Source organism: Phacochoerus africanus, chromosome 14 (assembly GCF_016906955.1).
Source record: "Phacochoerus africanus isolate WHEZ1 chromosome 14, ROS_Pafr_v1, whole genome shotgun sequence".
NCBI classification, from domain to species: domain Eukaryota; kingdom Metazoa; phylum Chordata; class Mammalia; order Artiodactyla; family Suidae; genus Phacochoerus; species Phacochoerus africanus.
The window spans coordinates 45,637,177-45,663,022 of record NC_062557.1 but is presented as its reverse complement, the minus strand read 5'-3'; the positions used below and the strand labels follow the sequence as shown (position 1 = coordinate 45,663,022).

General features: G+C 38.8%; 1 protein-coding gene across 6 annotated transcripts in view; it reads left to right on the top strand.

Annotated features, from left to right (window-relative positions):
- Nucleotides 1-25,846, top strand: part of SSH2 (slingshot protein phosphatase 2) — a 270,234-nt gene that overhangs the window by 47,787 nt on the left and 196,601 nt on the right. For 5 of the 6 annotated variants that reach the window (XM_047756765.1, XM_047756764.1, XM_047756768.1 and 2 more), the window contains exon 2: nucleotides 22,188-22,268. The exons of the other annotated variant lie outside the window; for it this stretch is intronic. In XM_047756765.1, the coding sequence (XP_047612721.1) occupies nucleotides 22,188-22,268 (81 nt within the window). The remainder of the gene's footprint in view (nucleotides 1-22,187; nucleotides 22,269-25,846) is intronic. 6 annotated transcript variants of the gene reach the window in all.

The window sequence follows — 25,846 nt, the reverse complement described above, 5'->3', positions numbered from 1 at the left end:
TGTATTTTGGCCTTTCAGGATAGGTCAAAAATGGACTTCATCCATCCAAAGATGGACTGTATCTGCCATAAGAAAGACTGCTTCATCATTTTGTACTGTAAAGATTACAGGTGATGAGGAGTTCTTGTCGTGGCTCAGTGGAAATGAATCTGACAGTATCCATGAGGACATGGGTTCAATCCCTGGCCTCGCTCAGTGGGTTAAGGATCTGGCATTGCCATGAGCTGTGGTGTGGGTCACAGACACAGCTAGGATCTGGTGTTGCTGTGGCTGTGGTATAGGCCAGCAGCCCCTCCGATTTGACCCCTAGCCTGGGAACCTCCATATGCCTCAGATGCAGCCCTAAAAAACAAAAACAAAAAAAGATTACAGGTGATGAAAAGAAACTTTAAAACTATTATTTTTGTTTATCAAATGGACAATGAAGGAATGGTAATTCCAGTAGGAATTTGCTGAATCAGTGTCTGCATGATGCCACATACAGGTTTGGGGTTCATGATACGAGTATTTCAGGTCTTCAAAGGGGCCTACACAGGCCCAGATGGTTGCCTCTGTGACACTTGTCAAAATCCTTATTCACATGTCAGAGTTGAATCAAATCTGGTTTTATTCTGGGTCTTGCTTACTGCTGAAAGACTAAGTAAATTCTTTCATTGTTATTATTTGGCTTTTAAGTTTATTTTTTAATTTAATTTTTAAACTCGATAGTACAGTCATAAGACTCAAAATTCATGAAGTTATGAAAGGGTATATAATGAAAAGTCTTCCTACTTTTGTCTCTCAGCCATTTATTCATCTTCTACACAAACAACTAATGTTATTAAATTTTCTATGTCTCTAGAAGTACTCTATGCATAGATAAGCAAGTGTGTGTGTGCATGTGCACACCTTTCCCCTCTTTTATACTGATGATGCCATACTATATATATACAGTATTCTGTGCCTTGCTTTTTTTCACTTAGCCTAGCTTAGAAATATTCCATATTAGTACCTAAAAAGCTCCCTTGTTTTTATTATCCTTAGGTAGTATTCCATTGCATAGATGTACCTTTAATTTCCAGTCTCCAGGCTTTTGTTATCATAATAAATACTACAATAAATAGCATTAGAAAAATGCCATTTCACATAATTACAGTAAATTTCCGGAAATAGAATTGCTGGACCAACGGTAAGGTATAGTTTTATTTTTGATAGCTCTAAAGCTAGGATGTGACCCAAGGGTTCAACCTTAAAAACTAAACCTGGAAAGAAATAAGAGGTCATAGTTGGCTGACCAGAGAGTCTGATCTGTGTCACTAAATGAGATGTCTTTAAAATATTTTTATATAAGTAAAAATGGCAAAGAAAATGCTTAATGATAGCTTTCAGTAATGATTATTTTTCAGTCATGGCCAGTAACTAATTCAGCACTTTATTTCCTTATTTCCTTATTGCTACAGGTAGTTCAAAGCAGTTATATATTCTGAGGAAGTTCATTTATTCAACTTGCTATCGTCCTTAAATCCTGCTCTGTAATAAAAAAAAAAGTTAATGATTAGCATTTTAAATAGCATCATGATTTTAAACTCTTTCACATTACACACTAGGTAAACATTTATTGAGTCCCTAGTCTATAAAGACATTGTCCTTGCCCTCAAGGAGTTGACTATTTTAGTAGTTTATAATATGGGCAAAAATTCAGAAAGGATTCTTTTCATTCTTTGTTTTCTTTAATGTTATATATTATGATCTGTTCGTTCGTTCGTTCTTTCTTCCTTCTTTCCTTCCTTTTCCCATCAGTAAATGGTACGGCATCTTTTCATGTGCTTATCTGTTTTCTGTATCCTTTCTTGGTGTAGGGTCTGTTTAAATATTTTGCCTATATTTTTTAATTAAGATGTTTGTCTTCATATATTCTGTTTATAAGCACTTTGTGACACATATTTCACAAATATTTCGTCTAGTCTGTAGATACTTTTTGTTTTAAGTCTGTCTTTCAAAGAGTAAGTTTTTACTTTGGTTGAAATCTTTTATTAATTTTTTTATAGTTTGTACTTTTTGTATCATTAACAAATCTTTGCCTAATCTAATGCTGCAAAAATTTTCTCCTATATATTCTTCTAGAAGTTACACCTCTATTTTGGTAACTATTTATAGTTGTCACACTTGTTTTCCCAGTTGAGAAAATTAGGCTCAGAGAAGTTAAAACAATTTGCCCAAGGTCATTTAGTCATTAGTTGTCATTATGTCTTCTGATTCTAAATTCTGTGCTTTTCCCACTGTACAAGTCTGTGCATATTATGTCAGAATATGTACGTCATAAGATCATATGACCTTGTTGGTCTAATATATTCTAAGGGTAATCATTTAGTTTGTCAGTTCTCAAGACCTTGCCTTCTCTCATTTCCTGCTAGGATCTACCATTTGTTTAGCACATCAATCAAAGGGCAAGCAAGCAAGGGAGGAATTGTTAAATGTACTAATCAAATGTTATTTTTTTTAGTGTCTCATGAACATATTTTCTAATTACTTGGATTCATTCCAAATTTTGATTTATGGACCATGGTATTAATAATCTAAGAATGCATATCGAATAGTCAGCTAACAAATATTTATTGAGTGCTTATTATAAATGCCAGGCATTGTGTGTAGTTGCTGGATATGCAGAATGAGGGATGGGTACATTTGACCTTTTTCCTCATGAAACTTTTTTGGAGGAGTTTCAAATTCTTATGACTGGGATACACAGTAAGAAATACATTTTAGGAGTTCCTATTGTGGCTCAGTGAGTTAAGGACCTAACATTGTCTCTGTGAGGATGCAGCTTCAATCCCTGGCCTTGCTCAGTGGGTTAAGGATCCAGCATTGCTGCAAGCTGAAGCATAGGTCACAGATGCGGCTTGGATCTGTTGTGGCTGTGGCTGTGGCGTAGGGCCCAGCTGCAGTTCTGATTTTACCCCTGGCCTGGGAACTTCCGTATGCCTCAGGTGCAGCCATAAAAAGATAGATAAATTTTACAATATGACCTGTTATGCTTGTGTAAGTGCTCTTCCACACACATACATATCTAAAACAGAAGTTTCATGAAACAGTTCTTCCTCTTCAGGCAGTGCACTCTGATATTTTCTATTCAACTTTTTTAGAAAGCTATGTTGTTACAAAGCACTCAATTGATTTGATAAGCTGTTCATGGTCTCTCAGCCTGCATTTTAAAAAATGTGTAGAAGCTAGTTGATTACTATGTCTTTGGGGGGGGGCTTTCTTTTTTTTCTTCTTTCTTTCTCCTCTCTCTCCTGTAGCATATGGAGGTGCCCAGGCTAGGGGTCCAGTCGGAGCTGTAACCACCAGCCTACGCTACAGCCATGGCAACACAGGATCCAAGCCATGTGTGCAACCTACACCACGGCTTATGGCAACGCCGGTCCTTTACCCACTGTGCAAGGCCAGGGATCAAACCCACATCCTCATGTATGCTAGTTGGGTTCACTAACCACTGAGCCACGACACGAACTCCTGTTCTCCATCTTAACAATGGGAATAGTGAGAATAACAAAATGGAATTAGGGCAACTCTCAAGTCAAAGGCCTCTCAGGTTTTTGTTTGTTTGTTTGTTTTTCCATTTAGAAGAAAGCAGTGTATTTGTAAAGAGTTTCCTTGGTTATGAGAAACAGAGAGCATCGTCTTCAGAGGATATGTTTATGTAAGAACTAAGATCTTTCTCCACGTGGAATGAACATTTTCTTTCAGAGAAATTATTCTCCTGGGAGGAGCTTTTCTGCTGAAATATCCCTTTTTCTAGCAATTTTGACTAGGCTCAGACAGCTCTGGCTATCAGAACCTGACTGAGGGAGTTCCCATTGTGGCTCAGCAGGTTATGAACCTGACTAGTATCCATAAGGATGGGGGTTCAGTCACTGGCTTCATTCAGTGGGTTAAGGACCCAGCATTGCTGTGGTATAGGTCAAAGACACAGCTCGAATCCTGTGTTGCTGTGACTATGGTGTAGGGCAGCAGCTGCAATTCCAATTAGACCCCTAGCCTGGGAACTTCATATGCCAAAGGCGCAGCCCTAAAAACCAAAAAAAAAAAAAAAAAGAGAGAGAGAGAAAAGAAAAGAAAAAAACAAAAAACCTGACTGATGTCTGTAAGACATGGCACTTGTCACTTTGCTTTGTTCAGGGGCCCTCCATGAGCCGGAGTTCTTCCTTCTGCTGACTGATGTCCCATGCAAGAAGTCTATGTGTAAGCTCCAGGTTTTTCTCCAGGGTCAGGATACTGGCTATTATAAATTCCTGTTCTTTAGTATCTATCCCTATTTAGTATCTCATGTAAAGAGCTCTACTTTCAACTGGGCCTGGGCTCTGTGCAGTGGCTAACATGGATTTTGATTTATACAGGGGACATTCCTGTACTTTGTGTCTATTCTTGAGAAAAAAGCCACTGTCAAAAACAACTCATCCTGGAGTTCCCATTGTGGCTTAGTGGGGTACAAACCCAATTAACATCCATGAGGATGCGGGTTCAATCCCTGGCCTTGCTCAATAGGTTAAGGATCTGGCATTTCAGTGAGCTGTGGTGTAGGCTGCAGATGTGGCTCAGATCCAGAGTTGCTGTGGCTGTGGTGTAGGCCAGCAGCTGCCACTCCAATTTGACCCTTAGCCTGGGAACTTCCACGTGCCATATGTGTGGCCATAAAAAGCAAAAAAAAAAAAAAAAAATAAGGCAACTCATCCTTTTCTGCAAGTTTCTTTTCAGAGGAACTTCTTTCTGTGGCAGTAATCAGAGGGTCTTGTTCATGTGGGTCTCTAACTCCCTGGCCGAGGCAGGGTGATCTTCACTTGTGAGTTTCCTAATCCTGCGTTGATCCTTGATGTTTTCCTTATTTGAGTCTCTAGTATCCTTGCTTCTGTCGGTTGGGCCTAAATCCTTGTCCTGGCTCTTCCCTTTGGCCTGAAGCTTAGGGATCCAGAAGTTTGCTTTTGATCTCCATAAGAACACCCAGCACCTGGAAAGCTGCCATGGCCACAGCGGGAGCACTCTGGAGATGGGACAATGGCCCAACTCAACTGAGTCAAGGAGCCCTGCCAGGGACAGCCCTGGCTGGTGCTGGAGCCCTACCTCAAATTTGAGCATTGACTTACCAGCAGTCTCCTCTTGAAGGCAATTGCTGAGACATTATCAAGTCAGGTTTTGGGGCAACTAACATTCTTTTTTTTCTTTTTCTCTTTTTAGGGCCACACCCACGGCATATGGAGATTCCCAGGCTAGGGGTCTAATCAGAGCTATAGCTGCTGGGCCTACGCCAGAGCCATAGCAATGCCAGATCGGAGCCACATCTGCGACCTACACCACAGCTCATGGCAACGCTCCTTAGTTGGAGGCACTCTCTTGTTGCTGGAGCTCCTAGACCACTTTAGCTTTTGGGAGTTTCTCACAGTGTCTTATGATGTCTTCCAGTAATGGTTTAGGAGATAAGACTGCTTGGTATTCACCATCACCCTGGAATCTCAGGCCCTTGAAACAATTTCTGAATTCATCTCCAAAATCCTTTTCCTAAAATGGAAACTATGAGAAATGCCCTCCTCCTTTGATGGGTTCTCTTGCTCTTCTGACTCTGGGGCTCTTTTATGTCTGGAATCTTTTGAGACACTTCCACTCTCGTTTCTTTGCTCATTTCCTTCCATTGCTAAACTTGTAGTCAGCTCTGGCCTGCTGTTAGCTCTCCACAAAGTCCCACTTTTCCAGGTTATTTTTTATGATGCTGGTATAGAGGGGCTGAAAAGTCTGTCTTTCTCACTGATGGTAGCAGGGAGGACTCCACAGGCCCATACCGATATTTGATAGAATTCTCTGGTGGAAACTGAATTTTATATGATCACTTTTTCCTCCTACCTGCATGAGAATTTCTCCCAAGGAGCTTGGCAGTCTCACTGTGATGTCCAGTGAACAGCACTGGAAAGGTGTTCAGGTGATGTTCCCCTTGGATAGTTTGAACTGTTGGTGTAACTATTTTTTCAGGGAGAATTGCTTTGCGAAATTGTACCTGAGGTTTACAGTCTTTCAGCTCCTTCTGGGCAGCTTCTTTCATCACAGTCCAGTTAATTAGAATGCAAAAATGACCTTTCTGAGTGTAAAGAATGCTATGTAGAAGATTAATTAAAAATGCAAAATCATCACTCACTTTACTCCCACTTCAGCTTCTTAGTCCTTAATTTTAGGTATCTCTAGCCTTCCTTGCTGATCAACCTAGATTCCTCCTCCAGGACTAGAGCTAAAGCTTTCAGTTCTCTCATTTATTGCAGAAGGAATCAAGGTCTTTACTTACTGGGAAATATGCCTGATCCTCGATTCTAAGTAAAAACTGTTCTTTTCACAATCATCTGAAACCTGACTTGGTAATGTCTTGGGATTCTATCTCAGTAACAGCAATCTTCCTTTCCTGGCACACATCCCCAGACAATTGTCCAAGGGAGGCTTTTCTCTCTTACTCCGTGTAGTCTTGTCTTCAAATTCCTCTGATTTCCTGAATCCCCTTTCTCTAAAATAGCCTTCTCTTTGTTCTTCAAATCCACATTCCACAAAGGAATAAAGAGCCTCACCTCTTTGCACACTCTGCAGAAGCTTGTAGTGGTCATATTACATGGTATACATAAGCATCTCTAAAACCCAGTTCTCTTTCATAGCCCAGGTTCCAGATTAAGCTCCACCAAAAATTTTTAGGGGTGTTTGTGATAGGTGGGTGGGATCTTGCAGGTGATTAATGATTGTGTTTAAATCACAGATAGTTCTTACATGGTCTGAAAAGGGATGTAAAGAACTAGAATTCTAAAGGTTTTAAAGATCTTAAGATAATATGTGGGATGATTAACAAATAAATGGGGTCAACAAAAATTGTATGCTTTCAGCACATGTGGAGTTAAGCTTTCTGTACCTCCTTGTTTTTGCTAGTCTGCTGTCAGCTCACGAAGTTGACAGAACTGTTGGGGTTTTTTTTTAAACTCCTACACAGAACAGGAGGAAAGTAAGCAGCTAACTTGTTAATAGCATGAGCTTAACCAAAAAAGGAAAATAATGCAATATTTGGTTTGCCTGAATTGAGGCAAACCAGTCTCTGTAGATTACATATCAATTTTGAGCCACTTAATTAGCAACTAGAAACATAAATCTAAAAGTTTTTTGTATCTTGAGATTCTGGATCTTAAAGTTCTGAGTTGCAGCTATTATTTTGCTCTTATTCTTTTTGTGGGCTTTCAGCAAAGGTTGAGCATCTGCTACCAGTTTCTTTGCTTTTCTCTGTTTATGAACATGTTTATTACTTGTTTATTAATTTGTCCTTCTGCGAACGATTACTTTTCAGAATCCACCATGGTACCTAGCTTAGTTACCTTATATAGGCATTCATTAAATACAGGTAGTGCTCCTTTATGTAAATTGAATAACCTGTGCATATGAATGACTGCTTTTATATCTCACTGGCCACTTTCCTTATCACTTTACTTGTGTTGGTTTTGTTATTAAGAGTTAGTTTCCCAGTGATAGGATTCCATCATTCTGGTTCTAAAGTAGTGATTTAAGTGCTATCTATAGATGCAAATACTTTAGACTGGGTGGCTCTCAAACTTTAATGTATATCAGAATCACTTGGAGGGCTTGTTAAAAACATTTCAGGGCCCTACCCCCAGATTTTCTAATTTGGTAGGTCTAGAATGGAGCTTAAGAATTTGTATGTCTAACCAGTTGACAATTGAGGCTGCTCCTGGTGGTCTGGAGACCACACTTTGCAAAATCACTACTTAGGGATTTTTCTCATATTTAAGAAACATGCCCTTGTAGGACATATGGTCATATCAGAAAAAGAGAAAAACAAAACAAAACAAAATTCAGGGAGATGACAAGTTTTGGTGGATTTTTAAAACTCTATATTCAGATTATCTCTGTGTGATTATATGAATTTGCTGGTACAAGTAATGTAACATTTGTGTAGGATCTGAGATATTATCATAAGTAAATATTGAAAGAATTAAAAGTAAAACCTCTAAATCTGAAAAATATACATGTGTAAAATCATTATGTTATATACCTTAAACTAATACAATACTATAGCTCAATAAAACTGCAGAGAGATAAAACTATGGGTCCATACAAAGATTAAAGACAGTTCTAGGCAGTTTATCATTAGGCTGAATTGTGTGTTCTAGGCCAGGGGTCCATAGACTTTTTCTGTTAAAAAGCCTGACAGTAAATATTTTAGGCTTTGCTAGCCTTAATTGTTTTGCGTTGTATATTCTTCTTTGCCTTTTCTTTAAAAACAAACAACCCTTTACAAATATGAAAACCACTCTTAGCTTGCTGGTCATATAAAAACCAGGCAGTAGTTTGCTAACCCCTGCCAAGGCCATGAAGGCTCAGGGGAGGGGGAGATCAGTGAGGCTGAAGTCATCATTTTGAAGCTTCCTGAAATTCTGGGATTTGTGTGGTGCTTTGAAGGATGGCTGATATTTATTTATTTATTTATTTATTTTTTGTCTTTTTGCCATTTCTTGGCAGCTCCCGCGGCATATGGAGGTTCCCAGGCTAGGGGTCTAATTGGAGCTGTAGCCACCGGCCTACGCCAGAGCCACAGCAACGCGGGATCCGAGCCGCGTCTGCAACCTACACTGCAGCTCACGGCAACGCCGGATCGTTAACCCACTAAGCAAGGGCAGGGACCGAACCCGCAACCTCATGGTTCCTAGTCGGATTCGTTAACCACTGCGCCACCACGGGAACTCCTATTTATTTTTTTAATTGTTATTTCCCCAGTACAATTTTTTTCCTACTGTACAGCATAGTGATCCAGTTAGACGTCTAATACATGTACACATTCCATTTTCTCACATTATCATGCTCCGCCATAAGTGGCTAGACATAGTTCCCAGTGCTACACAGCAGGATCTCATTGCTAATCCATTCCAAAGGCAATAGTTTGCATCTGTTAACCCCAAGCTCCCAATCCACCCTGCTCCCTCCTCCTCCCCCTTGGCAACTACAAGTCTATATTTTTGCACACTCTGCAGAAGCATGCAGTGGTCACATTACATGGTATACATAAGCATGTCCAAGTACATGATTTTCTTTTCTGTGGAAAGGTTCATTTGTGACATATATTAGATTACAGGTGTAAGTTATATGGTATTTGTCTTTCTCTTTCTGACTGACTTCACTCAGTATGAGAGTCTCTAGTTCCATCCATGTTGCTGCAAACGGCATTATTTTGTTCTTTTTTATGGCTGGGTAGTATTCCATTGTGTATATATACCATATCTTCCTAATCCAATCATCTGTCGATGGACATTTAGGTTGTTTCCATGTCTTGGCTATTGTGAATAGTGCTGCAATGAACGTGTATGTGCATGTGTCTTTTTCAAGGAAAGTTTTGTCCGGAAATATGCCCAAGAGTGGGATTGCTGGGTCATATGGTAGTTCTATGTATAGTTTTCTAAGGTACCTCCATACTGTTCTCCATAGTGGTTGTACCAGCTTACGTTCCCACAGTGCAGGAGGGTTCCCTTTTCTCCACACCCTCTCCAGCATTTGCTATTTGTGGACTTATTAATGATGGCCATTCTGACTGTTGTGAGGTGATACCTCATGGTAGTTTTGATTTGCATTTCTCTAATAATCAGTGATGTTGGGCATTTTTCATGTGCTTTTTGGCCAGGGATGGCTGATATTTAGATTGAGAGATCATATTCCTTCTGAAAGGAGTAGAGAAATAAGCCTGTGACACTTAGCATAAGAGAGTTGTGAATTACGTACAAAGAGTGTAGAGAGCAACAGTACTTTTTTTTTTTCTTTTTGGTCTTTTTGCCTTTTTTCTAGGGCTGCTTCCTGTAGCATATGGAGGTTCCCAGGCTAGGGGTCTAATCGGAGCTGTTGCCACTGGCCTACACCAGAGCCACAGCAGCGTGGGATGTGAGCCGTGTCTGCGATCTACACCACAGCTCACGGCAACGCTGGATCCTTAACCCACTGAGCGAGACCAGGGATCGAACCCGCAACCTCATGGTTCCTAGTCGGATTCATTAACCACTGCGCCACGACGGGAACTCCAGCAACAGTACTTTTGCAGGTGAAATGGGCTAACTGCAAGCCAGAGTGAGGAAGTCCTGTGGCATGAATATCTGGACAGCCTCAGCCACTGACAGACTGAGAAATGAAGATGCCCTTTTGGCTTAAAGTCTCTTTGTTGACCCTGGAGCCCAAGGGAGGCAGTGTCTCATATAACATTTGGCTCTTCAGTAGGAGCTGTTGCTGCTATGACTAAAGGACAGATATCACGTGTTTAGGGTGGTGAAGACTATTGGTCTTTTAACCAAAACTACACACAAAGATTATAATGTAATTTGTGTTATTGTTATTGGCAACAAGGAAGAATTGTAACAACTAATAGTAACTCACTTACTTGTTCATTGAACACTTATTGAATGCTTACTATGTGCCAGGCCCTGGAGATACAACTTGAGAAGCTCACAGTCGAGAGAGAGAGAAACAATATATACAGAAATAATTAGGGCAAAGTGAGATAAGGGTTAGAAAATATATGTGCAGGGAACTAGGGATGCTTAGAAGAAGAAACCAATTTGTTCTGATTTAACATTCATGTTGATTCAGTCTAATTATTACTGTCCCTCAGTGACCATAGATTATATACTTAATACTAGCAAATTATCCTGCATATTTGAACCATTGATTACAAAGAGGTCTGTGTGAAATACTGTGGTTGGATCAAATCCAGTTCATCATCCAGAAAAAGCAATTTCAAACATTCTGCTCTAATAAGTTTTTAGGATCCTCTTTATGTGCAAAACATATAGCTCTAGTGTTGCTTGGTCACTTAATTTTGTGCTTGCCACTATATTGGTGTGAATATTGGGTCTAAAACACAATTGTTTTCCCTGATAAAACTTGCAGTAAAGGAGATTCTGTGGTAGGTAGAAGAATAATGGCCCCCCCAAAAGTCCTCATCTTAATCCCACATGAACCTGTGAATATATTAAGTTACATGGTAAAGGGGGGAGATTAAGGTTGGATGGAATTCATCTTGTTAATCAGATGACTTTAAAATAGGCAGATTATTTTGGATTATTAGAGTAGGGGGGAGTTCCCATCGTGGTTCAGTGGTTAACAAATCTGACTAGGAAGCATGAGGTTGTGGGTTCAATCCCTGGCCTTGTTCAGTGGGTTAAGATCCGGCATTGCTGTGAGCTGTGGTGTAGGTCACAGACAAGGCTCGGATCCCACGTTGCTGTGGCTGTGGTGTAGGCCAGCAACTACAGCTCCAATTCGACCCCTAGCCTGGGAACCTCCATATGCAGTGGGTGTGGCCCTAAAAAGACAAAAAAAGAGTAGGAGACAGTGTTATCATAAAAGTCTTTAAAAATAGATGAGGGAGACAGAGAAGAGGTTGGACTTACATGTTATGAGAAAGATTCAACCAACCTTTTAAAGAAAGACTTTAAAGATGGAAGAAGGGGGCCACAAGCGAAGAAATGCAGGGGGCCTTTAGATGTTGGAAGAGGCAAGGAAACAGATTCTCCCTGTATTAGTTTGCTGGGGCTTCCATAGCAAATACCACAGACTGGTAGTTAACAGAAATTTATTTTCTCATAGTTCTGGAGGCTCTAAGTCAGAGATTAAAATGTTGGCAGTGTTGAATTTTTTCTGAGGCCTCTCTCCTTGGCTTGTAGATGTCTCTCTTCTCCCACTGTCTTCACATGGTCTTTCCTGATCTTCCCTTATAAGGATACCAGTCATATTGGGTAAGGGCCCACCCCAATAACCTTTTTAATTTAATTATCTCATCTCCAGCTATAGTTACTTTATTAAGTACTAGGAATTAGGACTTCAACATATAAATTTGGGGGAGAAGGAGTTCCCATCATGACTCAGTGGTTAACGAACCCAACTAGTACCCATGAGTATGCAGGTTCCATCCCTGGTCTTGCTCAGTGGGTTAAGGATCCAGCCTTACTATGACCTGTGGTGTAGGTCGTAGATGCCACTCAGATCCTGTGTTGCTATGGCTGTGGTGCAGGCCAGCAGCTACAGCTCCGATTCAGCCCTTAGCCTGGGAACCTCCATATGCTGCAGGTGTGGCCTTAAAAAGACAAAAGACAAAAAAAAAAAGAAAAGAAAATTAATTTGGGAGAGGGGTCACAGTTCAGCCCATAACATTCCCCTTGAGCCTTCAGAAGGGATGTGGGTCTGCCACCACTTTGATTTTAGGAGTCCTAATTTCTAGAACTGTAAGATAATTTGTGTTGTTTAAGCCATCGATTTTGTGGTAATTTGATATAGGAAATGAAAAAATGAATATGGAGTTTCTGTTGTGGCTCAGCAGTACGAGCCCGACTAGTATCCATGAAGATGTGGGTTCTGTCCCTGGCCTTGCTCAGTGAGTTAAGGATCCTGCATTGCTGTGAGCTGTGGTGTAGGTTGCAGACATGGCTTGGATTCCATGTTGCTGGGGCTGTGGTATAGACCAGCCAGCTATAGCTCCGATTCAACCCCTAGCCTGGGAATTTCCATATGCCATAGGTGTGGCCCTAAAAAGTGGGGAAAAAAAGAAAAAAAAGAAAGAACAAATACAATTACCAATAATCTGAATCTAATAATAGAAGACTCATGAACTGAATTGTGGGGAGTAATATTACAATATACAATGGAATATTATGCACTGATAAAAAAATTTGCAATAAATGTTCATTGATGGATAAATGGATTAAAAATGTAGTATCTACACACAATAGGATATTATTCAGCTTTAAAAGGGAAGGAAATTCTGACATGTGTTACAACATGGATGAACTTTGAAGACTTTTTGCTGGGTAAAATAAGCCAGCCACCAAAAAAACCAAATATTCTGTGATTCTACTTATATATATCTAGAGTAATGAAACTCATAGAAACAGAAAGTAGTATAATGGTTGCCAGGGATTGTGGGAGGGGGAAGTGAGGAATTTTTAAATGGGTATATATATAGAGAGAGTTCCAGTTTCATAAGATGAAAAAGTTATGGAGATTGGTTGAACAATAATGTGAATGTACTTAACACTAATGAACTTTACACTTGAAAATTGTGAAGATATGGTAAATTTTATGTTATTTTACCACAATTAAAAAATATTAAAGATAAGTTTGAGACAACAACAGAAAAATAGGTGCAGTGTGCTTCCATTGTATATTGTAGAGAAAGAATATTTACTCGTAATGCTTGTATGTATACAGTGTATCTCTGAAAAGATACCCAAGAAACTAGAATAGTGATTAATTCTGGGAATGGGTTGTAGGGGACTAGGAGATGTGGGGGACAGTGATTGTAGGAAAACTTAAACACTGTCAGACACCTTCTGAATCTTGTTTGTCAGTCCCTGTATTACATATTGAAATAATGTTTTTTACCAAGCTCATAGATACAGAGAACAAATTGGTAATTGCCAGAGGCAGGAAGTGGGCAGAATGAGTGAAGGGAGTCAAAAGGTACAAACTTCTAGTTATAAAATAAATGTTATGAGGATGTAATTTTTTTAAAAAGAAGAAACAGTGGGGAAGGGGGGGGTAAATTAGGAGGATGGGAATAACATATACACACTACTGAATATAAAATAGATAATTAACAAAGACCTGCTCAATAGTCCGCAATAACCCATATGGGAAAAAATAATGGATATATGTATAACTGATTCACTTTGCTGTACACCTGAAACTAAAACAACATTGTAAGTCAACTATAATAAAATAAAATAGTATACTTACCCACCCCCCCGAAAGAAGAAAAAATAAAGAATTATTTTTAAATGTATAACTTGAGGTTAGGGACTGCAGAGAGCATTTTTTTCAGTTGGGTCATCTTTAGGCTATGAAATTGCTTTGTTCAGTCCAGTTACACTTAAGTGTTAGGGTAAATAAGACCTACTTCATGTTTTGACCTTTAAATATTAAAAGCTTGTAGTCCCAAAGAGGTCATCAGGCTTTAGGGTACACATGTATTTTATTGTTTGATATCTAATAGTACATTTTCAAAGTCTCTAGTTTTTAAGAATAACTGTGATGCTATTTGCTTAATTAGAACCCCTAAAAAAGTTGGAGGGAGAAAAGATGAAGGGAAAAAGGAAAAATAGAGTGTAATAATAGTTAATGTTTTCTCTTTCTTAAAATCACGTAACTTGTAACAAAAATAGAATAAAAGACAACAGTAGCAACAGGTTTTGTCTCTTATGGTATTATTTCTTAAGACTTTTGGATTGTTAAGTAACTTCACAAATTAGATTTTAACACTGTTCAAAACATCCTCCTTAGTACATGAGACTTTGCATCATACATTCCATATAAAGACTACAGCATTTTATTACTATAATTGTTGTTTAGAAGCTGCTCTGGATTGAAACTTCTTGTTATATGTGATGATTTCTTACCAACCATCTTAGGCCCTGTTTGTCTCCAAATGACGCTTGGCCAAAAGGGCATATTTCCACAGAGCCATATCCTTTATCTTTGTGGTTTTTGCATCTCCATAAAAAACAAAAACTAAAAACTATTTTTGGAACCTGTTATCTTTCCCTCTTTGTTTGGAGTTTTACTATAGCTAATCCAGCACCAAGTAAAAGTGTCTAGTATGTAATGGGGGTACAATAAGTGGTAATGAATGACTTGTGAGCTCAATACTTTAGGGCTATGGAGGGAATACAGGTTTGTCTCGATTTAGAAGTGAAACGCTTGTAATTTCATAGAAGCAAAATTTCCCTAGGTGATAAAACTTTCTTTGGAAGAGAATTTAGCCCAAATGTGTAAGCCTTTTTTACACATTATTACTGTATAATATTTATTATTATTGTTGTTATTGGCAGCAGTAGTATTACCAACATGAATTACTAAATTATGCTAAGTGCTTTTCTTCTATTATCTCTCATAGAATTTTTGCAATGACTCTGTTAGATAGATGTTATTATTGTGCTCATTTTTATGGATGAGGAAATTGAGCTCAGAGAGATTAATAATGTCCTCAATATCACATGGCTAGTACGTGGCAGAAACAGGATGTGAACTCAGTTTAGTTAAGATAAGGGCTTGGTACTTCCAGTGCAAGAATATGTGTTTGACTTTATCATCTTCAAAATTCACTGAAGTGGCCAAAGGGACATTTAAAAAAGAAGGGAGGAAGGAAGAGAAAAGGCAGGGAGAATTGATATCTGCACTACAAACTAGACACGATCATTGTCCTCACGTTAGAAGAAACACTGGATGACTTTCTGTAACCTGAAATTTTGGCAAGACCAGATTGAGGTAAGGACCCACCCACCTGCAAAGTACTGTAGATAGAAGCCCACCTCGGGGGTGAGTTTAAGAAATCATCTTTTGTTCCTAGCTTACTAAAAATGTTTGAAACCAAAAATGACTGTTAATTTTATCAAATGCCTTTTACTATCCATTGAGATAATCTTACATATTTTTTCTTTTGACTTAATTGCATGATAAATTAAATTAATAGAGTTCCTAGGCATTCATTCTTGGAGTAAGTCCTTTATAATGTCAATAGAAATAATCAATAAACAGTCTATAATAGAGATAGAAAAGAGTTTTATTTGAGCTAAACTGAGGACTATCGCCCAGGAGACAGTCTCTCAGGTAACTCAGGAACTGCTCCAGAGGAAGGTGGTTTTCAGCACAGTTTTATATCTTGTCAGAAGAAAGACTATCAGGCAAGTCAGAGATATATTCCTTCAAGATTAAAAAAAAAACAACAACAAAGGAAAAAAAAAACCACAAACAGATTAGCACATAATAGCAAATCAAAATGGTCTTGGTGCCTGGGAAGGAAGTCTTGTCATCAGAGGAGTACCAGCATTGGTGTACCAGAAAGAGAGGCATTTTTATTTTTATGTTATTTTATTTTATTTATTTATTTTTTTTGTGTGTGTGTGTGTCTTTTTGCCTTATCTAGGGCTGCTACCGCGGCATATGGAGGTTCCCAGTCTAGGGGTTGAATCGGAGCTGTAGCTGCCATCCTACACCACAGCCACAGCAACGCCTGATCTGAGCCAAATCTGTGACCTACACCACAGCTCATGACAATGCCGGATCCTTAACCTACTGAGCGAGGCCAGGGATTGAACCAGCAACCTCATGGTTCTTAGATTCATTTCTGCTGCGCCACTCCGGGAAATCCAACTTTACTTCTGATTGGTGCACTCTTTTTTAAAAAATTTTTTAAAATTTTATTAAAGTATAGTTGATTTACAATGTGATAATTTCTGCTGAACAACAGTGATTCATTTATACATGTACACAAGTCTGTTCTCTTTCAGATTCTTTTCACATAGATTTTCACAGAATATTGGGTAGAGTTCTCTGTGTTATATAGCAGGTCCCCGTTGGCCATCATTCCATATACCTCAATATGCATATGCCAATTCCAAACCTCCAGTCCACCCCCCCCACCTGTCCCCTTTGGTAACCATAAGTTTTTTAAAGTCTGTGAGTCTCTGTGTTCTCCAAATAAGTTCATTTGTATCCTTTTTTTCAGATTCCACATGTAAGTGATACCATATGATGTTTTTCTTTCACTGTCTGACAGACTTCACTTAGCATGATAATTTCTAGGTCCATTCATGTTGCTACAAAATGTCATTACTTAATTCTTTTATATGGCTGAGTAAAGTAATATTCCTCTGTGTTTGTGTGTATGTATGTATATCACATCTTCTTTATTCATTCCTATATTGATGGACACTTAGGTTGCTTCCATGTCTTGGCTATTGTAAATAGTGCTACAATGAACATTGGGGTGCATGTATCTTTTCAAATTATGGCTTTCTCTGGATAGTTGCCCAGGAGTGGGATTGTTGGATCATATGGTAGTTCTGCTATGGTTTTTCCATGAACCTCCTCACAGATTTCCAGTGGTTGTACCAGTTTACAGTCCCACCAGCAGTGTTAGGGCAAGATGGTTCCTTTTTCTCTGTACCCTTTCTAGCATTTCTTATCTGTAGACTTTTTGATGATGGCCATTCTGGCTGGTGTAAGGTGGTACCTCATAGTGGTTTTGATTTGCAATTCTCTAATAATTAGTGATGTTGAACATCTTTTCATGTGTTTTTTGGCCTTCTTATGTCTTCTTTGGAGAAATGCCTGTTTAGATCTTCTGCCCATTTTTTGATTGGGTTGTTTGTTTGTTTGTTTTTGATATTGAGCTGCAGGAGTTGTTTATCTCTTTTGGAGATTAATCCCTTGTCAATCACTTCATTTGCAAATATTTTCTCCAATTCTATGGGTTGTCTTTTCATTTTATTTATGGTTTCCTTTGCTGTGCAAAAACTTTTAGGTTAAGTTAGGTACCATTTGTTTATTTTTGTTTTTATTTTCATTACTCTAGAAGGTGGATCTGAGAAGTCATTGCTGCAGTTTATGTCAGAGAGTGTTCTGCTTATGTTTTCCTCTAAGAGTTTTAAGTATCTGGTCTTACATTTAGGTCTTTAATCCATTTGGAGTTTATTTTTGTGTATGGTGTTTGAGAATATTCTAATTTCATTCTTTGGCATGTAGCTGTCTGGTTTTCCCACCACCACTTATTTAAGAGATGGTCTCATCTCCATTGTGTATTTGTGCCTCCTTTTTTGTAGATTAATTGACCATAGATGCGTGGGTTTATTTCTGGGCATTCTGTTCTGTTCCATTGATCTGTATTTGTGTTTTTGTGTCAGTACTATACTGTTTTGGTGATGGTAGCTTTGTAGTATAGTCTGAAGTCAGGGAGCCTGATTCCTCCAACTCCATTTTTCTTTTTCAGGATTGCTTTGGCTATTTGGGGGTTTTGTTTGTTTGTTTTGTTTGTTTTGTCTCTCTTTTCCAGGGCCACACCTGTGGCATATGGAGGTTCCCAGGCTAGGAGTCTAATCAGAGCTGTAGCCGCTGGCCTATGCCCAAGCCATAGCAACACGGGATCCGAGCCTTGTCTGTGAGCTAACCATAGTTCACCACAACACCGGATCCTTAAGCCACTGATTAAGGCCAGGGATTGAACCCGGAACCTCATGGTTCCTAGTCAGATTCGTTAACCACTGAGCCATGATGGGAACTCCTATTTGAGGTCTTTAGTGTTTCCATATGCAGTTAAAAATTTTTGTTCTAATTCTATGAAAAATGCCATTGGTAATTTGATAGGGAATGCATTGAATCTGTAGATTGCCTTGGGTAGTATAGTCATTTTGACAGTACTCATTCTTCCACTCCAAGAGCATGGTATATCTTCCCATCTTTTTATGTCATCTTTGATTTCTTTCATCAGGGTCTTAGAGAGTACAGGTCCTTTGTCTCTCTAGATAGGTTTATTCCTAAGTATTTTATTCTTTTTGGTGTGATGGTAAGTGGGATTTTTTGCCTAATTTCTCTTTCTGATCTTTCATTGTTAATATATAGAAATACAACAGATTTTTGTGTATTAATTTTGTATCCTGCAACTTTACCAAATTCATTGATGAGCTCTAATAGTATTTAATAATTAAAGCAGATGTGCAATGTATGTTTGATAAGCCACAAACAGCCTGTTTTAATTAGCATAAAATTCAGATTAAATCATGTAAAAGCTAGAATGACTTCCCCTTAATAACTTCCCCATACTTCAATATGTGGAAGTTTCTTCCATCATTTGTATTAAGCAAGACAGTTCAATCTGCAGAACCCAGAAACACCTCAGAAATTGGAATTACTAAGTAGCTCAGAAGGCACAGGAAAGAACCTGAAATGTTCTTGATCTTCCTTTAGGATTCTTAGGATTTAATTTACAACTAAATATGTTGGTTACAAGTGAATGCTTATTCCATGAACCAATTATTTTTTAATGCTACCAGCATACTTAAGTTGGTACCTTCTATCTTAATGAATTGAGTTTCAATTAATAAGTATGCGGTAATGTCTTAAAATATCTTTTGGAATGCAAATGTCATTATAGGAACCCTTTTTTTCTATTGTAATACAATTGATTTACAATATTAGTTTCAAATGTACAGTGTAGTGATTCAGTATTTTATAGATTATACTCCCTTTAAAGTTATTACAAAATAATAGCTCTGTTTCTCATATTTGTTGTACAATATATCCTTGTTGCTTATTTACTTTCTACATAGTAGTTTGTATCTCTTTAATTCCATACCCCTGTCATACCTATCCCTCTTCCCTCTCCCCACTGATATCCACTAGTTTGTTTTCTAATCTGTGAGCCTGTTTCTGTTTTGCTGTATACAGTTGTTTGTTTTATTTTCTAGAGGCCACAACATATAAGTGATAACATACAGTGTTTGTCTTTATCTGTCTGACTTATTTCACTAAGCATAATATACTCATTTCTATCCATGTTTTTCCAAATGGCAGAATTTCATTCCTTTTTTATGGCTAAGTAATACTTCATTTTATGTATAAGGACTTTTTTTGTCTTTTTAGAAGGCCGCACCCATGGCATATGGAGGTTCCCAGGCTAGGGGTCAAATCGGAGCTGTAGCTGCTGGCCTCTGCCTCAGCCACAGCAACACCAGATCCAAGCTGCTTTTGCAACGTACACCACAACTCATGGCAATGCCGAATCCTTAACCCACTGAACAAGGCCAGGGATCCAACACACATCTTCATGGATGCTAGTCAGATTTGTTTCCGCTGAGCCACAACAGGAACTTCAAGACCTTGAAGGTCATTTTGAAGGAGCTCATGTAAACATGCTGAAATATTTACACGAATGAAAACTTTAAAATTTTAACTCGTGTAATTTGGGTTAATTAATGTGTACTTTTCTCTTTTCATTTTGTGTACACCTTTGTATGACAAGCCTTTTGATATGCTTAGTATTATCTATACTATCATCTTTTGTGAAGTGATGATTTGGGGAAATTGAAAATAGCTTTAATCTTTACCTTACTCCTTCAGGTACCTTCAGTTATTTTATTTGTTATTTATTAAGCCTTTAGCTTTTCTAATATGACTTTTAGAAGTCTTCATGTATTTTGCAGACTGATTTTTTTTAAAGACAAAGGAGGGGAGTTCCCATTGTGGCACAGCAGAAACAAATCTGACTAGGAACCATGAGGTTTTGGGTTCCATCCCTGGCCTTGCTTAGCAGGTTAAGGATCCAGCATTGCCATGAGCTGTGGTATAGGTCGCAGATGCGGCTCGGATCTGGTGTTGCTGTGGCTGTGGCGTAGGCCGGCAGCTGTAGCTCCAATTAGACCCCTAGCCTGGGAACCTCCATATGCCTCGGGTACAGCTGTAAAAAAAACAAAAAAAGACAAAGAGTAAATTTTTTTTTCTCCTCCAAAATGCAAAGGAATAAAGAATAAAGGCTTTGCATTTATAGGACTTAAAAATGATTTTAAATATTTAGTTTTTCTCTTTAGTTTCTGAAAGAGTAGGGAGGGGAAATGGAAAATGAGACTTGGTTGTAAGGAGAAAAGCCAAAAATTAAGCAAAGGATCAGAGTAGGGAAAAATCAGGATATAAACACGAGAAGGCAGTTACCACAAGGAGGAACTCTAAACTTTACTTCCTTTGTTTATTTGTACTCTAAAACTCCATCTCTGCAGGTATTCTGCAAGTTGAAACACAGCCTTAGCTTTGAAAATTGAAAATAAGTTAACGTGATAGCCATGATAGAGTTGTATATGATAAAGCTTCAGCCATTGGTAGTGAGTTTTTTGTTTAATAGCTTTATTGAGATATAACTGATAAAAAGCTCCACATAGTTAATGTGTACAATTTGATGAATTTAGACATATGCATACACCCGGGAAACCATCATTGTAATCAAGATAATAAACATATTATCTCCAAAAGTTTCCTTTTGCTCTTTAGGGGTTTTGTTGTTACTTGTTTGTTTTGTGGTAACAACATTTAACATGCGATCTACCCTCTTAAAAATTTTTAATGCACAGTATTGTTAACAGTAAAAAACATGTTGCACAGCATATCTCTAGAACTTAATCATTTGCATAACTAAAACTCTATGTACCCTTTAAACAACTCCTCATTTCTCCCTCCACCTTTTAGCTCCTGGCAACCACCATTCCAATCTCTGCTATTGCGAGTTGGATTATTTTGGATTCCTCACCTGAGGGGAATCATGCAGTATTTGTCCTTCTGTGACTGGCTTACTTCACTTAGCATAACGTCCTTCATGCTCATCCATATTGTCACATACAGTAAGATTTCCTTCTTTTTTAAGGATGTATAATGTTCCATTGTGTGTACATACCACATTTTCTTTATCCATTTTTCTTTCAATAGACATTAGGGTTGTTTCCATAGCTTGGTTATTGTGAATAATGCTGCAGTGAACATGGGAGTGCAGATATCTCTTTGAGATCCCAATTTCAACTCTTTTGGATTTATACCCAAAAGTGGGATTGGTGGATCATATGGTAGTATGAATTTTCAATGACGTAAGTGTATATATCTCTAGGTAAGGATAACTCAGTTTTCTAGCAGCTGTTACTCAAACAGCAAATATTTGAAGGAACTTAATGGGTCAGAGTTGGAGCTTTTATCTCTTCTCTTTTTTGTATTGCTGTTAGTCATAAGGGAAAAATACTCTTGTGTTACCAGCTAATTGTTTCACTCCTTTGTCTCATTTTCCTTATCTAGACAGATTTTGAAAAAGAGATTGGAGAGTAGAAGAAAGGTTTTAAATTGTTTTCTGGCATCTGTTAGGAGGACTTGGGTAAGGCATGGTTTTTGGCTCTTAAAAACACCTGTTTAGCAGAGGGCTAATGAGGCCAGGCTAGTGGTTAGATCCCCCAGTCATGTGCTGTGTTATATTCTGAAAGTTTTCTCTAAATAGTATCAAATATGTACCTTTAAATATGAAGATAAGTGACCACAAACCTACACCATTCTGGGAAAAGTCCAGAGTACATACTATGAAGCTTTAGTAGCACCATCTTTATAGAAATAGGACATACCACTGTCCCAATTGGAAATCACAGAAAGTGCTTCAGCTAATCAGACATTCCCCAATCTTCCTAACCAATCACCTTGTTGGCTTCATTCTCTCCAAAACAGCCATTACTAATCAGAATTGCAGCTTCTTAATTATGAGCTAACATTAACACAGTGATTTCTGCTGGCCTTTTCCCTCATGCTTATGGCCCATTATCTGGACCTCTGAAATGATCTTGTTTGTATTACAGAGCTCTCATTTGGAAGACAGTGAATCCGCAGCGTTACTTTGCTGTGAATGTGAAGAATCAGAAATCTTTAGTGATTCCAATGTACGTAGCTATTTGTCTTTATACAGCCTTTGGTGATTCGTGTGCAAGCTTTTTGAGTAAATTTGGCTGTTAAATGCAGCTGAGATAGTGCCTATTATTTTATCTATTTGGCCTCACTCAATCAAGTAGCCTGGGAAGGCAAATAAATGACTTGGAATGAATGTATATATAAATAGTATGGTATATTTGTACACATAATAATCTCCACTCAGAGCATATCTCTCAAAGTAGATAAGTGTTGCACCCTGAAGCCTTGAGTGAGTCTCCTTCACTAAAAAATATGATTATTTTTATGGATTTTCCACATTTTATGGTCTTTTCTCCATTATAGCTGCTTGGTATTGGTGCTGCCACTGGACCTTTATTCCCCACCTACAAAGACCAAACATATCTTGGTTGTTGATAATGTTAAGCCAGAGTGGTATTAATAAATCTAGAGAGTCAGCCAGATAGAACCATCTAACTACACTTCAAGAGCTGTTATACATTTTATTGATCTCATCTGACCCCCAGGATAGTTGATTAATTATTGCAAATTACCCACAGAATCTAGCGGAAGTTAATGACTTAAATTGACTTTTCATATCTCACCCAGTAAAGTAACTGCCTTTTCTAGCCATGGCTAAAACTAGGTTCTACAAACCTTGATGATAAAATCTGCGTTATGTCTATTTCTGGAGCTTATTGTACATAGTAGATATTCTATAACTATTGTTAAAGTTTCATCAATAGAAACTCTCTCAAATGAAACTGTGCCTCTCAAGTATATCCCCATAGCACTGCCTGCTTTTAAACTGTCTATACTTCACCTTCATGACACAGTGAAGGTGACTACTGTTTTAGGAACTCATTCAACCATTAATTTATCTGGTTGCACTTCATTCAGCATCGATGAAGAGTCTAAAATAGCATGAAGTTACTGTGACTCACTAATAACTCACTTCCCTATACTCGAAAACATTAACTGATGAATTCACATAAACACTTATTATCAACATTTTGCAGATGACAGACTGAGGGTGGAAAGGTTATATTCTTTTCCCATTGTTGTATGATAAACAAGGGCGGCACTGACATCAGATCTCAGCTGACAGCCATCAGCTGAGCCCATTATCAGAGGCAGCATCACCAGAGATGGAGTGGATTCCAGTCTCCTTATACATAGTATCCTCCAAGATTTATTCTGTTCGTTGTGCAATGGAGTCTCCTGGACTTGGACTGACTTATTGTTTTGGCTGATTTTGTCTTAAAAGAGATCAGTACATAGCAGTCCACATAAAGAATATTTTTATGGGCGTTCCCGTCGTGGCGCAGTGGTTAACGAATCCGACTAGGAACCATGAGGTTGCGGGTTCGATCCCTGGCCTTGCTCAGTGGGTTAACGATCCGGCGTTGCCGTGAGCTGTGGTGTAGGTTGCAGACGCGGCTCGGATCCCGCGTTGCTGTGGCTCTGGCATAGGCCGGTGGCTACAGCTCCGATTCAACCCCTAGCCTGGGAACCTCCATATGCTGCGGGAGCGGCCCAAGAAATAGCAACAACAACAACAACAACAACAAAAGAATATTTTTATGAAGCTGGATACATGTGGGGAAAAGATGACTCTAGGTTTAATACTTCCCTAAGAAAAATTAGTTAGGCATATATATTTGCAGATTACTCTGGATTGCTTGATTTTATTGCCAGAACTTTCATTTAAGACAGGTTTGTTGTCTTCTTCAAGAGGCAAAAGTGGTTACATGACTTGGCTGGCTTTACCTTTAAAGGTACTGGATACTCTTCCTGTTTTGTTTGCTTGAGGAATATTTCCCACACTTTTTTTTCCTTTTCTCAACTTCTCATTCCCGCCCTCACATGAAAGGGGATTGAAAAGCTCTTTCCGGAGTTCCCATTGTGGCTCAGTGGTTAACGAATCTAAGAACTATGAGGTTGTGGGTTCGATCCCTGGCCTCACTCAGTGGGTTAAGGATCCGGTGTTGCAGTGAGCTGTGGTGTGTTCGCAGACGTGGCTCGGATCCTGTGTTGCTGGGGCTGTGGTGTAGGCCAGTGGCTAGAGCTCCAATTAGACCCCTAGCCTGGGAACCTCCATATGCAGCGGGTGTGGCCAAAGAAAATACAAAAAAAGAAAGAAAGAAAGAAAGAAATGAATCTGACTAGGAACCATGAGGTCGCAAGTTCGATCCCTGGCCTTGCTCAGTGGGTTAAGGATCTGGCATTGCCGTGAGCTGTAGTGTAGGCTGTAGACTCGGCTTGATCCTGCATTTCTGTGGCTGTGGTATAGGCTGGCGGCTACAGCTCTGATTGGACCCATAGCCTAGGAACCTCCGTATGCCACAGGTGTGGCTCTAAAAAGCAAAAAAAAAAAAAAAAAAAGAAAAAAGAAAAGAAAGAAAAGAAGAAAAAGAAAAAAGAAAAGCTCTTTCCCAGTTTGAAGGATTAACCTTGAAAACAATTATTTGGAGAGCAAGCTGAAATTCCCACTTTGAATTTTCTTCAAAACATGTGTCATAGGATCTTGATAGCTATTTGAAATAGAAGTTAACTGTGGTAATGAAGAGTAGAAGAATTTCAGTCACTCCTGGGATAATGGAAATGTGTACTTCGGCTAGTTGTATTCATTCCTTCATTTATGCATTCACTCATTCACCAAGCATTGATTGACTCTCATATACAAATTACTGGGCCAAGGCTTTAGGGGTTAGGCATAAAATATCAAATCTACCCTAGAAGCAAACGTCCAGCCATAAGGTAAATAGGTCTGAGGATCTAATGTAAAACATGGTGACTTTAGTTAACATTGTTTTGTATAACTGAAATTGCTAAAAGAGCAGAACTTAAATATTCTCACCAAAAAGAAGAGATAAATTGTGAGATGACGGGTGTATTAATTAACCAGATGGAATCATTTCACAATGTATTCATATATCAAATCCCCATGATATACACTTTAAATATCTTAGTGTTGTCAATTATAGCCCAATAAAGATGAAATTAAAAATTTCCTCTAAGAAGATGTATAATCTCCTCTTCTACAAATTAGCTTTATGAAGATGCACAGAAAGCTGAGGAGAAAATCATTCATATGCAATAAATGCAAAGTCTGTGGCTGAGTGAAAGGAAATTTGGTTGGAGGCAAAGAAGGGGCGACTCTCTGGAAGAGGACTGGCTGCCTTACATCTCCTGGGGCTTTCCCGGAAGAGAAGGAAGGAATGTAGAGAGACCTCTGCCCCTTCTCTAGTCCCACTCAGCCTCCAGGGAACCAGATAAAGGGTAGATCCAGAAGCAGCTATTTGCTCCCTCTGCTATGCACAGGGTTGCTGGAGGCCTCCATAGTGGGAAGAGGGACTGCCTGCCCTAGAGCAGAGTGACCATGTGACTGGAAGAGGTCACCGAGAAAGAAGATGCTAGCCCTAGCAGCAGGATTTTCGCTGTGGTTCCAGATAAGGAAGAATGTAGGCAGTGACTAGAGCAGGTTGGGGTACTAGTGGCTGCAGCAGCCACTGAAACTCCTGAGGGTTCTCTCCATTTCCCATTCCCATACCTACTGCTGTCCCACCCTAAAGGAGAATGAGCTTTGCCT